We start from the raw sequence: 15,123 nt of genomic DNA, 5'->3' as shown, positions 1-15,123 counted from the left end.
GCCTTGATTACCCTCCACTTGACTTAACCCATTCAACGCACATGGCCTAGAAATTTAAATCCAGACATGCAGATTTGTCCTCCAGTGGATGGTGTCCCACACTGCCGGCCGGGGCGTGGTCTCCTCTGATAGGAGGGTGGGTGGGGGCAGAAGTGCAGCAGCAGCACGCCGATAAGTTTTTCAAACTACCGGACGTACGGAGGTGGATCTCCAGGGCAGGAAACCGGGAAGTAGAGAGAGAGAGAGAGGCTGGTGGAAGGGATCTGTTATTTCAAAGCACTCGTCAGACGGATCACAATCACACAGCAAGTGTTTTAAACGCATGAGTAAAGCTGCTTTTGTTTTTTAGGGGCTCTCGTCTTTAGTCCTTTTAAATGAGGACACATTGGCTCAAGGGAATTCAGTGAGCAGTCGGTGTTTCTGGGGAGTGAAACGTGTTCATTGATTAATCAGACAAAGCCTTGTGTGTTGATCTGGAGCGCCCGCCCACCGGGGAGAGAGCAGGAGACTGGTGGTGGTGATCGTCTCCGGGATTCTCCGCGGAGAGAGAGTCTGCTCGGACTGACGATCTGCTCTCCCAGCATCATCTGAGGAGGAAGCGAGGGCTCGTTCCCAGTCGGACCACAAACCGGGACTTTCACATTCAGTGCTGGATCCACAGCATCTCTGATCACACACAGCAGGTTACTCTCTGACTTTTGTCTCTTTTTTGTGCCGAATCGCCTCCGCAGTCTCGGTGGATGCGTGAAGGAGGAGTGGGTTGGGTCGCCCGGGCGCCACACGTCGTCAGCGGGGAAAGAGAGAGATAGGTGAGAGAGGGAGAGAGAGAAAGAGAGAGAGAGAGGGGGACGCTCCTGCCCAGCTGAGGGGTTTTTGTATTCTCAGCAGGAGGAGGACACGGAGAGGTGAGTCGGACTCTCTCCGGCTCTGGGGCTCACAGGACAGGCTTTCGTTTCGCCTGGGACTCGCAGACCTTCTTCCTCCATCTTCCCTGATCCAGGGGGACCAGCGGGTTGCACCACACGGTTCGAACCCCCGGCCAGACACCGCCTTCTCCGTCCAAAGGGAATAGCTGCTGGAAGTGGATCTGCGGGGCAACACCACACAATGGCAACCGGTGCGCTGCTGCTGCTGCTGCTCCTCGGTAAGTCACCTGGAGGAGAGAGAGGCTGCTGTCACATGCATACTGTGTTAGATTAATGTACTGACACACACACACACACACACACACACACACACACACACACACACACACACACACACACACACACACACACACACACACACACACACGTGTCATCAACTACCAGTCATCATGAGTCAGGTGGATGTAGGCTACATCGATAATCGCTGCAATAATAACAGATGCCTGTGAACAGCTGTGTGTGTGTGTGTGTGTGTGTGTGTGTGTGTGTGTGTGTGTGTGTGTGTGTGTGTGTGTGTGTGTGTGTGTGTGTGTGTGTGTGTGTGTGTGTGTGTGTGTGTGTGTGTGTGTGTGTGTGTGTGTGTGTGTGTGTGTGTGTGTGTTGAAGTAGGTTAATGCCACGTTTGGACTCTAGTCCAGATTAACCCTGCACAGTCTGACCTCCTGCGTTGTGAAGTGCTGCCTGTGGCAAACCTGATATTGTCTGTCATTAACCCCCACACATGCATAAGTACACACCAAGATCACACACACACACAGACACATCCACTAACACATGCATCATAGACACACCTGGATCACACACACACCAGCAACACCCCCGGGGTACGAAGTCATCCAGTGTGTGTGAAGACACCCAGTGCCTGCTTTGTTGTGCAGTTGGTTCAGTTAGTCATGCCTCCAGGTGGAGAACACACACTACGTGTTCCAACGATGACACTCGGTGACGTACAGACCTTCACATGGGCGTGATGGCTGACACACACACACACACACACACACACACACACACACACACACACACACACACACACACACACATAGATGCATAAGGTGCATCCTGTCTGCGAACTGTCCCAAACAAACACCAGATGGCCCTTTCTGTGCCTGGACTGGGAGGCCTGTGGGTGCTGCTGGGGGACGGTGGAGGGAGGCGGGGGTGGGGGTGGAAGTCGGCCCACTGGAGGCCCCCCCCCCCCCCCCCCCCACTTGGCCAAGAGGATTACGGGCCTGCGCCTTGATTCACGTTCCCTTTCCAGAAGTCACTTTCACCGGGATGGGGGTAGGGGGGCCACAAATGAGTTTTGCCATGAAGAACATAGAGGTATTGTTTGCATGTACAGTAGGGAAGACTACACACACACAATTCAGATGGTATCTACAGTGTGGGCTGAATAACAGAGGGGTTTTCAAATTACGTAATAACAATGAATCACATTGTGAAATGAAAAGCAGTTTGAGGCGGTCAGGAACAGTTCAGGTGTTGGGAGAGAGCAGGTTTTCAGTGTGGAGCTTGGCGTGAATCACAAGTGGACTCGCGATATTTTTAATAACTTTGTAATGTGTTTCCAGCATTATCGTTGACATGAGGCTTTCAATTCTGCCATTTGAGATATGCTGCCATCCTCTTAAACTTGAAAATCTGCAAGAAAACCCGGAATCTAAAACCATCACATCATCCTCAGGGGGAAAAAGACCAGAGATCCATCTCAAGGAAGAGAATAGAGCCATGCTCCAGTTGTACAGTATTGGAGCCTCATTTAAACTCTCCTAGAGGTATCTACAAACACACACGTCTGTGTAAAGGGAGATATGTTTCTGGGTCAGATTTGTGCCACATCTCTTATGTGTCAGCAGTCGCACGTTTGCACTCACACTGCTCTGTGTGTCCTGCACCAGATGGGTTAAAAGCAGAGGTTAAATTTCCCTCCTTGCATGAGTGTGCTTGTGCATGTCTGTGAATGTGTTTGGGACAAATAAATGTATCTTATCTTAATTTGCTTGTTGAAATAATAAAGAGGTGGATGAAAGCTGTGTCACATGGCAACTGCAGACGTCACTGCTAAACCCAGGGGTGCCACTTAGGCAAATCTTATATCGTGTTTGATTTATGGTGCTGAGTTTGCAACCAGGTGTGAGCGGCTTGCATGCTTATGTGTGGCATATGATATAAGGTATATAAAGGAGTTGCCTGGAGGAACGAATGTTTATTAGGTTTACAAACAGGATGCCGTCTTGTGCACCCACAGAGAGTGAGAGTCTTGAGTGAGAAAGTCTCGGGTGAGAGTCTCCTTGTGCACGTTCTGGGTTTTGCTGCCATTTGTGTGAGAGTGTGCTTGACGTGGAGGGAGCCAACGCAAAGTACCCACGACATCCCGGGTTTATATAACTAAATTGAAAGTGTAATACGTGTGAGGCTGGCTGGTTTAACTGTGAAATGCCTGAGTGGTTTCCATTTACCGGGCCTGACATGAGAGTAGCCTGCAGTCGCCCAGGTTGTGATGAGCTGCCACTGGGCCTGTTTATCAGCTGGTCTCAGAGCAGCTCTCGCATTATGCATGGGAAAAAAAATCTTAAAGCTTATGTCTGTCAAGATGCACATTCAGCCACTTGCAGGTTACTCATGTGTCTGTCATAACGTGATGTTTAAATATACCTCGATTAGCGCTGCCCCCTCGATGAGGCAGGTGCTGTTTTCACCCTGTTGATACAGTTACTGAATATATTATGGATGGATTTGCACAAATCTCCATGAGAGGGTTGGTGGTTGGGGAGAGGAAGAAGAAGAAGGGTTGGATCATATTTGGGTGTGGCAGTGGGTGAGGCCTTTTGTTCAAAACATGCATCACATAACCAACACACATAACACAGCTGCCTCTTTGTGTCCCTATAGTCAGTCCTATGCTACCAGTGATTAGCTTGTTTTGCTAATTTGCTACAAACCATTAGCACTCTAACTTACATGCCCTGCAGTTGCAATTCAAAAAAGTGCACGCTTTATTTTTACAAGCATCCTCTGGTTTCATTTACATGTCTAGGAAATGAAAATATACTTGCAGACTTGCCTTATGTCTGCATTCTTTTTAATGATGTATTATTATTTAAAATCGAGGAGCAACAGCAGAGCTTCAGTAAAACTGGAGTTTTAAATTATGCTGCCGACTCGATGTTCACTGTGATGGAATAAACACAACTCAGGACTCCATAGAGAAGTGCATGAAAACCAGTAACCATTTTCACTTCCTCCCTCACCCACCTCCATTCTTTTCACTCTTGTGTGCTCGGATGCTTCCTCTTGTCTTTCTGTCATTGAGATTTTTTGATTCTACTCCTTTGCCAGGAAGGCGAAAGAATAACCTGTTATCCCGGTTCATTACAGCACACTATTGAGTGAAAGAAGTTTTAAGTAGTTGTTGTAACGCTGTCAAACTTTGTGCTTATTGGCAAACAGATTATAAAGCGAGCTCTGCATAATTGCCCCAATCAAACGGCATAAAGGTACTTAAGAGCTCATTTCCATTTTAGGCATAACTGCTGTGCCAGGTTTTTTATTTTTTTCCCCAAAACATTTGCACAAAGTAGGAATGGCAGCACTTATAGCCACTCTGATTTGATTGTTTGTGTGGTGCTGTGACAATTGCCACAAATGCTCTGAAGTAGTTTGGATGTAAATCATCTTGTTTTTTCCATTTTGGACAAACTAATTAAAATGCGTACTCTGAATTATGTGAAACAACTTCCAATATAATTAATGGCGAAATAAATTAATAATCGTGCGTATGGAATGGACTCATCTGGATAATTGCGGAAAGGCTTTGACATCTAGTATTAAGACAGAAAATGCTGCCACTAAAGCTCCTGAAACACTTTGTCAGTTTTCTGGCCGATACTTCTGAGGTATTCTGATGTCATCGTGTTACATCACGCTGCTCCAAATTCACATAAATCTCACTTAGCGGCTAGTCAAAGTAGCATGGTTCCCTGTTTCATGACATAGATATATGAAGGGGGTTATTATCTAAATTGAGGTAAATTAGAGATCAAGGCGATGTTAAAAGAGGTAAGATACACGGATCATAGTTATTTCTGTTGTCTTTTCAGCCTTTAATGGTCATGGGCATGTTGAGGTCAACTCCGAGGCATTTGTCAGAATTCAGAGTTTGCAGTGCCACTCCCGGATGCACACCCCCCAGCCTCTCCCCTGTCCCAAATAAGAATGACAGCTGAAAAGCCCCCTGACCCACCTCAGAACGACAGGGAATTTTTTCTTGTGTGTGTGGTCAAGCCCTGTGCGTCTTCTGGCTGCACATCTTGACTCAGCTGTTACCACAGTAGGAATGGTTTCCATGTGTTTGTCCGCCTCAGCTGACACAGGAGAGAGTGCTGTCTAGACAGAGAAGCAAAATGCAATAACTCCCTGTCACGCTGTTTGTGTAGCTGTTCCGTGTACATGATGCTGAAAAAAGTTTGCCCTGTTCGCGACGGCATTGTCCCAGGTTTTGTTTCTCATTATTTGTGTCTGTTATTGTCACCAGAAACAGGGGACCCGCTTCTTTCTGTTTGGGGGGAAATATGGACTTGTGCAGCTGTCTGACTGTGCTGCTGTTTGCTCCCCTTGTTATTTTCTGTGCCTGCTGTAATCTGAATTTGTACGCGGGCTTGTTTGTATGATAAGCATTAGACCCACGTCATTGTGTATACCGATGACAAGACGCCTTTTTTTTGTATTTGTTTTTTATATCATAACAGTTGTCGACTCAACCGACAAAGTGACTGTTAGCCGTGTGGTAAGTTTCCAGTAAATATCCAATCTAGTTGGGATCCATATTGACAAAGCAGCCAGACGTAGGTCAGTGTTCTACTGGACTGAGACCTCTTGTTAGTCATGGATCAATAGAACTGGGTGAGGAGTGGGTCATAGAGCTCACACTGGTGTGTCATGTGCTTGAGCATGAGTCAAATGCTGGTTACCAGTGTGTAATGCCAACAGGCAAAGTAAGTCCCTCATATACAGACTTCACAGTCTGCTACAGAAAGTCACACCCAACTACCACATCAGTTTTACTACGACTGCCTTCAATTCTCCCTCCTCACTCTCAGGCCCTGTTCAGACCTGGTCTTAACATCTGTCCTGAGAGATCCGATCACCAGTGGTCAGCACAAAGAGTGTTCACATCTTTGTGTTAGAAGCCGTCTCTTCTTTCTGTTAATGTGATCTGTAACTCGCAGCATCTGTTGCACGTCTGTCCTGTGACCATTTGTGAGTGGATCCTACTTCCCTGCTCAAGATGCAAAAAGTCACGTACGTCATTTGTGTTCAAGAAGACAACATCATCATGTTGTTTTACCCAGTCTGAGTTTACAGGTTTGTCTAATGACAATGTTTGTGCTTGTGAGAATGAGACGGAGCGGAGTCTGGAGGGACTGAATGAATGATTGATTGTGAAGCTTTGAAGAAAGATTTGACCAATTTAAGTTAAAATTTGGTGAGCGGTGGTGGATGCAACAAACAAATCAAAATATAGACTGAGAAATGAAAGGTATATTTACATTGTCATGGATTTGGGACATTTAGCTGACTAGGTAGTCCTTCATGTGGCCCAGGAGGGATTTGCATGTACACATAGAAAAGACTGTGAACCGATGCAAGTCAGACCACCTCTGAATGTTGTCGACCTCTCAAAACTCTTCTCAGGATGAATTTAGGTGCTTTCACTCCTGTATCACTTGTGATCGGATCACTCAGGAAGGATGTTAACTGCGGATGTTAACTCTATACGGGGTCTCTGTCCTCTCCCAGTTAAAACATCTTAAAAGGAATAAAGTGCTTTTCCTCCAGCGGCGCCTTGAAGAGATCAAGGAAAAGTCTGGGACCAATTTGCGATCGAACCTGACTGAACTTTATTGGTACTAGAGCAGTAAATCAAAAGTTAGTTGTGGGATTATCTCAGCCGGTCTTCTCCGCAGTGTCTGTGTGAGTTTTTTTTTGTTTTAATTCCGATCCTCCCCCGTGGCCCAGATCTGAGCTGTAGCCTCTCTGCACTTCGCGTGTGGAGACGAGTGACTGTGTGAAGTGTAACAAAGTTCTTGAGGGAGACTTCCTGCCTGCCACAGTGAATCAGTGAAGTGGCTGTAGCCGGAGACAGAGCAGAGGCAGCGTCTGCTTTGTGTTTGATTTTTTTTGGCTCTGAAGCAGCACCTCTGGGTTTAACCGTCGGGACTGTCCCACGTCACAATGGCAGCGCCTGATCCCCTCCTCACGCCTGACACCCTTATCTCATGTTTTGTGATAACAATGCGACAACTGACCTTTAGGTGTTCAGTTTGTAAACCGTTAAGTGTTCTTAAGGTGCGATTTGCATGGATCTCTGCCTCATGTCACTCTCGCTCTTAAAAGTTACTTCAGCTGCCTCCTCCTCCTCCTCTTGTGAGTAGCCCCTGACCTCCCTCCCCCCCTCCTTTTCCAAACAATACCAGGCCCAACCTACCTTTTCAAAGAATACTAATTAAAAACTGCCCTCGAGGGATTCAAGCCAGATATTTTCTCCTCCCGTACAGCGTTGGAGGAAGAATCTGCGTTTTAACGACCACATTTACCTTGGACCTTTTTTATGAGCAGCACCTTCCTTGACCAATTAAAAGTCCAACCCAGCCCCCTTCCCTCTGGGGAGCTTGTCTGTTCCTCGCACCTCCTGCGGTTGTGTGATGGGAATGATGATGCCTGACGAGAGGACTGCACTTAACTCCCCCCCCCCCCCCCCAACAGATACACTCACACACATAGAGCTGCTGTCCTTCACTGCAGCCACACTCTCCCCCGTCCCTGCTCGATCCTCACCCCGAGCAGATCCCACGCTGGTGGGATACACACCGGGTGCCGTTACTATGACGACAAGCTCCCCACCTGCACACGGCTGATGATCCATATATGTGATGGTGTTGATGTTAAAAAATACATCTATTATTTTTAGTTAATGTGATTGTTTCCCACTTTAAACCTAAAACCAGAAAAGGCATGTGTGCATGTTGTGTGTGTCTTTGCTGCTTATACATAAATGCATTAATATATACAAGTCTGTGCATTTTGCTTCCTGAAAGACAAAATGACTGACAATGGAAGGAAAAAGGTCTATTTGAAGTACAATAATTAATCGTTAATTAGTTTTCTTTCCAATCTGCAGCTTAACGCGCAAAAACGTGGGAAGTGAGAGCAAGCTGCCATTCATACACAAACTAGCCACTGTACATAAAGTAGATACAGCTGTCAGGCTTAATTGTGCACAAGCGCAAGATGGATAATGACTGAAGATAGTGGAATGTTTTTATTGCCTCTCTTTCCTTTTTCTTTTCTTTTTAACGACAACTACCACAACAATTCAGCAAAGTGTCCATTAAAAGTTGCTCATGACAGGATGAGGATGGAGCATCTCAATTCTTTTCTGTCTTGTCTGGATGAAAGTTTTGTTTGGTTGAGATTGGAGACCCCAGCTCTTTGTCATTCAGAGAGAGAGAGTGAGTGGGGGATGTGTCTGGTAGTGGGGGGAGGCCTGGAGGGGGTCAGATAGCTTAGGGTTGGGGGTTGGGGAGATGAGGTTAGTGGGGTAGCAGGTGTCCATATATAGAGTTAATGGATCTGGCGAAGGGCGTGGATGGAGGCGCTTAATGTACTTGAAGTGTGTGCGTTTGTGTGTGTTTGTGTGTGATTGTGTATGCATGGACAAGCACTCTGTTAACTTTGTCTTTGTTCCTCATTATTCTTACCTTTCTGCCTCTCACCCACTCTTATAATAAGCAGAAATAAACAGTCAATGAGATAGCGTCCATATTTTTAATTAAAATATTGTTAAGTTTAATCACAAACCTAAGCACTTCAGTTTGGCACAGACAGTCCTGTTAGTGTCCATCACACACACACACTAACTGTAACCATCTGTCACTCTGTAATTGTTTACCAATATAGATTTGGTGAAAATCAATTTACTCTTGGCAGCAGCCATTTTGCATATATATATATATGTATACTGTATACTGTAAATAATTATATTTGATATGGTGCTATTGTCCAGATGATGATGAGCGTAGAGTGGTTCAGTGGAAAATTGGTTTCTTTTTTTATTCCAGTGATCTATGAAGCTGTGTTTAAAAGCACGTTGACAGCAGCATTCATGGGGAAAATGATGGAGAGTGTAATTACTTCCTATATTCAGCTCATGGATTTCTTTCTCTTAATTGATTGCTCGCAGTGTAACTACTGGGTTTAGTTCTCGTTTTCCCATTAAGAACAATACACACTATTTTTGAATGCTTGAGTAGTGTGTGTACTTGTGCTTCTTTCTTTGTGAGGTGATGTTGAGCATAGACGTTACGGCATGGAGACATTTAGGGGAAAGTGAGGACTGATCGAAATGTCGTCGCCTTCCCCAAAATGTTTTTTCAAAGATTTGTTTGAGGATTAAGTTACTTTTGATGTTAGAATTGGGTTCCTATCAGAGTAAAGGTGAATCATAGTCTTTTGTATCATGTGACGTAAATTTTATTCACATGGACCCCTATGCAAATGTCTACGTGCAGCTCAAAATATGTGATTGCCATGACTATACACATCAACTGCGCATGCTCCAGGTACAATATATCATGTTGCTTGATAGACTCGGTCCATCTTGTGGCGTGCTCTTGATTTGGTTGCAATAAAGAGGAGGAGAAGATGATGAAGAACGTACACACTAGTTTTGAAGAAAGCCCGTGTGAGGAGATCTGCTGGGACTCTCATTTGTACAAGCCATCTTTGAAGGAGACACAAATAGCAGCGACGCTTGGTCATGATGCAACAGAATGGAATGGAATGTGGGATCTGGTACACATGCGTGGAACACCAGGCCGATGCAGACCTTCGTTTGAGACACAGGGAAAGTATGGTCAACCCTTCAGGGTATGGGTTTGGGTTTTACTTGTGATGGTAAGGGCTTAGTGAACGTATTATGTCAAACAATGTGTGTGGAATGGCCTGTGTGGAAGAATGACAGTGCTACCCAGCTGCAATATTTAGTCTTTACTTAGGATTTATACGTCGATATGTTGCTGCAGCTTTGCCATATGTGATGATGGTGTAGATACTGCACAAGCTCACTTTGTTGACTAGAGCTGCAGGCTGGAAAACAAGGGTCGAGTAATGATTCTCTAACAAATCTCAAAACTGATCATGATCGCCCTCAAGTCCAGGGGAAGGAGTGGTAAAGCAACATGTAGCATTTGAGAACCAGCTTTGCCAGATGAGGAGGAGGAGGAGGAGGAGGAGGAGGAGGAGGAGGAGGAGGAGGAAAACAATTTCTGACATCGGTAATGAGAATTTTGATCGAAAAATGTTTGAAGAAAATGTTATTTAAAAGGATGAGGATAAATCCCTGTTGGGCTGATTATCTCCCCGTTTGAAACGATCACCCAGGATCAAACAATGACAATTCAAAAGCTGTTTCCCGTCGCGGTCCAGCAGGAGGAAGCGAAGCAGCTGAGGGTGTAGGAGGGAGTGTGAAGAGGCAGCTGTTCAGCGGGGAAGGATAGATTAATATCTGCTCTTTGCTGTTGACACTAACAAAAATACTACATGCACCGGAAATGGAATGGAGAAAATATGAATCGGTCCACGCAGACCAATCGCACTTGTGCTCAGCATGCACAGCCCCTACACTTACACAGTAACATTTATAGCTTGGAGGCCACGGACACCTCCTGCGTACTGTATCACACTGGCACAGAAGAATGAATTAGCCTTGGAAACCCCCCCACTGCGCCCATCCTGGTCTCACCAGCTGTTATGCGCAACAGCACAGGTGGGGTCATGACTGTTGTAGCCCGGGGGGCCCATAAATTAGATCCAGTTAGCACGGAAGGAGCAGAGGACAACATGACCCAGGTGTGGCACGGAGCACGAGCCCCTAGAACTGGGACCTGGATTTGAATCACAAAAATTGATTTGACTGCTGAGAGACTTGAAAACAGAAAGAGTCATGTCCTATGTTTTTAAAGCCTTTGCAAAAATCCTTCTCTTATCATCTGAATCTGGTTGTGAGGCCACAGCGAGCTTATCATGATCACAAAACTGGAAACAGACGGACCCTGTTATGTTCAACAGTTTGAAATCTTTTTCTTTCCTACTGAAAACAGTTACTTCTTGAAGTCCTGCTGTGACCCCAACACATAACCCTCTCTAAAAAGAATTATATTTAAGTTTAAGTACGGATTAGACAAACAAGAAATCATGTTTTAATGAGTGAGCGACGGAGGTGCTCGTAGCTGGATCTTGTTGCCAACGGCTACAGCCAGGCTAGTTGTTCTAACAGTTTCCAGACTGCTAAGGGCTATAAACTAATCAGGTGGCTCTAGCCTTATGTTCACCTGGAAAGAAAGTGAATAAGCTATATCCCTTCCCCCCCGACATGTAAAAACTATTTCAGCTCTGTCCCAGTTCTGGCAAAAAGAAGAACTAGGCAAGATATTTGCTTGTGAACTCTTTGTTCTCTAGCACAAGCTGGAGTGAGCCTCAGAGGAGGGATGATTGTGCAGTATCATCATGCACTATACATGTGTGTGTCTGTTTGTTCTCTTTCTCTGCCTCCTGGCAGAGTTTCCTGCTTTCTAAGACACTCAGAAGTGCGACCGCCTTCCTCACGTCACGTTCGATGTCACAAAGCTCTCTCACCTCACCGACTTGCCAGTGTTGCATCTTAGATATGTCGAAACAAAAATGATGTTGCGTGGCGTAAAATGATTAAAAAAACGCTAAGTCTATAAACCTTCATGGCTGATTGCTCGCCAATGCCTGGAAGTTCAATGGATGCTGTAACGTTGTCAGTTCAGTGTCTAGATTGAAGAAGAAAAAGTTGTGGTCGATTAATAACCGGAGTCGAGTGACTGATGATTGCCTGCATTCCCATTTCAGACCACAGCCAGATAATGGTGGGTTTTTGGACCAGTGTGAAAACGGCTTTAGTGAAATTTTCCCTCTGTGTAACATCTTGTAATCTTTGCCTCTTCACCATTAGCATGCATGATAACACACAGCGTGCCCGCTTCGTCTTCCCACTCTATGAACACTCCTGTACTGGCTTGTCCTCCCTCTGATTAAAGCTGCGTGGGTGTAATGGTCAGTTGCTCTAAGTGTGTGTCAGCTGTTAGAGCAGCCTGCTAGCCTGTCTAACTGGCCGTCTAATGGAAGGGAGAGCACTTGGTCTCTCTTTTATGCTTTTATAAAACATAGACTGTGTGTCGCACCTGTTTCCCCGTTGACTGGCTTCCAGCAGCTCGGCCTTTTTTCCTGTAAACACTGGAAATCATAATTATTATTCTCACGTAGAGTGCTGCACTCATTTGTATGTTGGCATGTATTTCAAGGTGACACGATGATTCGGTGCAGTGTAAAAAGACAGAATCCAAATATTCTCTGTGTGAGAATTTTTACAGTTTCTCACAATAGGATATTTTGTTGCTTTCAGACATGAACTGAACTCGGGACATTCTCTTGAGTTTTTCTTGCCAGCCCCCTGGTAAAATTTCCGGTAGGTGGGCGTGTTGATGCAAACGTCGGACGCAAAACTAAAAAAGAGAAAAAGAACATGAATATTTTAGGTTGAAAATAAGGTGCCTGTCAGAATATGCAGACAAAGATGAGATTTGAGGGCTTTTGGTGATTTTGAATTGACGCCTGTGTCATTGCGATGTAAACAAAAACGCATTATATCTGCAGCAGAATTTATACGTCATGTCCAGCCTCCTTGTTTTATCTTGACGCCACCCCTCGCCTGAAGGATTTCCTGTTGTTGTAAGGGATGTTGTTAGTCTGCTGGAAAAACTCCTGCTGAGTTCTTCATATGTGAAACTTTGCCTGAAAACAGCTCATGCACAAATTCACATGAAGCACAGCGGTGTCCATAAATAATTTGGGCAATTTTGATTTGTAGGCCAAAATATAATTAAAAGCTTGAAGTTTTATTTCATTTCAGGAGTTCAAATGGTACCATGGCCACATCCTGTTAAATGTTAGGGTCTCCTCTTTCTATCGCTTTCATCTTTATCCCTCCTTTCTCCCCTCATCTTGGAATCTCTCTGTCTCCCTCTCTTGCTCTCTCTCTGGTAATGATGTTAACGGGGTCAAATGCTTTTCGGGGCCTAAAGGGAGAAAGGCGGCGAGAGATTTTTTGGAGAATGGTTAAACCAGCTTTGAGAAGTGTGCAGAGGAAAACAATGTTCTTCCTTTCTCTCCAGCGTTTAATTCTCTCCGTAATACACTGCGTTTATATGCTGCACACAAGTGAGTGGCACATATATTCACTTAACTCTGAGCATTTTTTTGTGGTGTTCGGCACCCCGGAGGCAGCTGTCGTTTTCTCTCTAGCTTCTCCCTCTTCGCTCCCTTTTTCCTCTCCGCTCGCCATGCATGCAATCCTTTCCTCGCCTCAGCGCTACCTCGCTGTCTGAGAATCTTCACAAGATTTCAGATCTGTAGGAATGAGTCTGAACTTCCCTTGGGGAGATGGGACATTGACTGGGTCCGAGCTGGCTCATAATTAATTCATCTCTCACTGGCTTTAGCTGCTGCCGTTCCACTGCTCTTTAACTTCCCCCTGAAAGTGTGTGCAGAGAAGTTTTGAGTCGAGGGGTTATTGTCCATTCATGCCTTTTTAAGAGAATTTCTCCAAAAAAGTAAAAACTTGCCAGAATCAACAATATAGAGTTACCAATATCTTTAGTTTTTTCCCTTATTTTTTTTATAAAAAGTTAGTTTTAGATCTTTAAGTATTTCTCTGTTATTTAATATTAATGATAGAACCAGTAACAAGTTAGGGTTTCAGAATTAATAACAATACCAACCAACCATTATGCTCCTGAATACCGATTGGTTCATGGAAAACAAGTCAAGATTTTTATTGTTGTTATAAATTCAGTTCCTATTCTTCCTCGTGGACTATTCGGACCATGAAGCAGCTTTCGAGCAGCCGGGCAGAGGAGGTCTTGGATTATAAAGAGCTAACAAGACCGTGGCTGGGCTGGTTGGGGCCATTCCCATTGCTGAGGGCCCAGTTGGTTACCGATTTGCTGTTGCCACTGGTACAGCATGCCGGACGCCTGTGTATTCAAATTTGACAAAATGTTTACATTTGTACCGTTTAACAGCCCCTGGGGCATTTCCAAACAGGAATTGCAGAGCAGCTGGACGAACAACTCATTCAATCAGAAGAGCACTTCGGGAGCCAGAGGAGAAATGGATCGTAAACACATAGATGAGGGGAATTAAAGATATATTCTTCAGCTGGATCGTAGTCAGACACAGATGTGGGAGGCAAGCACTGCATTTTAATCACTGCAGGAATGCATGTGAGCATCAGTTTATTACTGTAAACTCACGTATAGACAGTACCTCATAATATTCCTGCTACGTTCTTTCAAGTCAGGTTGAAGGTTATTAATCGATTGCAGGTTTCATGGCAGAGCTTGAGGCCAACAGCGTCAAAAATAAAATCTATAAATAATTTCACATTTCAGCTCAATGTTAAAGTACTGAAAAAATACTGAATGTATCAGGTGTCCAATCTTTCCGAATGGACACTACACGCCCCTAGGCCCTTAAAAATACACATGCAAACTGTGAGCCCGGTTAGATAAACGTTTCTCGAGAGACAGATATTTCTGGAATTACCAGATAGATTAGTCAGTGGATTGCTGGAAAGGAGAGAGGCTCAGGTGATCATCTCTGCTGTGCTCGCTGATTGCTCTATAAGGTCTGAGTCGGAGGTCTTGTTGCTCCCAAAGCAGAAAGAGGCGCAGGTGGTGGGGGTGCTCTCAGTGGTACGTCTGTGGAGCCCGCTGAGGGAGGGTGGAGGGAGGCTCGCCTGGCTGAGCCCTGCTCACTTAAACCATTTTTAGACTTGACCTGCGGGTCAACACCGGAGAATTGGGTCTGGAGTTTACCCACTTTGCTTTTCACACATTGGCAACGCAGTGCAGAAGTGTTCGCAAAAGAATCAAATCCACCGAATTATTCAGGCGAGAGGTGAAGCAAACTCTCTTGACATCTTCATCTGTGTCTTTTACGTGTGACACCGCTTTTTCACCGGGAGATTTTCTTTTTCCGTCTTGTTTTTTTCATTTTTTGCATCTGTCGCGTGTTAGAAGCATCAAATATATATATCCAGAAATACGAGGGC

The 15,123-nt window shown here is 45.1% G+C and overlaps 1 protein-coding gene across 2 annotated transcripts in view; it reads left to right on the top strand.

Annotated features, from left to right (window-relative positions):
- Positions 1-204: 204 nt before the first annotated feature.
- igsf3 (immunoglobulin superfamily, member 3) overlaps positions 205-15,123 on the top strand; it is an 80,781-nt gene continuing 65,862 nt past the window's right edge. Inside the window, exons 1-2 of one of the 2 annotated variants that reach the window (XM_061088445.1) lie at positions 205-809; positions 886-1,144. In XM_061088445.1, the coding sequence (XP_060944428.1) occupies positions 1,108-1,144 (37 nt within the window). In that variant the 5' untranslated portion in view covers positions 205-809; positions 886-1,107. Of the gene's footprint in view, positions 1,145-15,123 lie in introns of both variants that reach the window. The other variant, XM_061088444.1, reaches the window with a different exon arrangement.

Source organism: Limanda limanda, chromosome 16 (genome assembly GCF_963576545.1).
Source record: "Limanda limanda chromosome 16, fLimLim1.1, whole genome shotgun sequence".
NCBI lineage: Eukaryota > Metazoa > Chordata > Actinopteri > Pleuronectiformes > Pleuronectidae > Limanda > Limanda limanda.
Note: the sequence above shows the minus strand (reverse complement) of the source record. Positions and strands in the feature narration are given on the sequence as shown.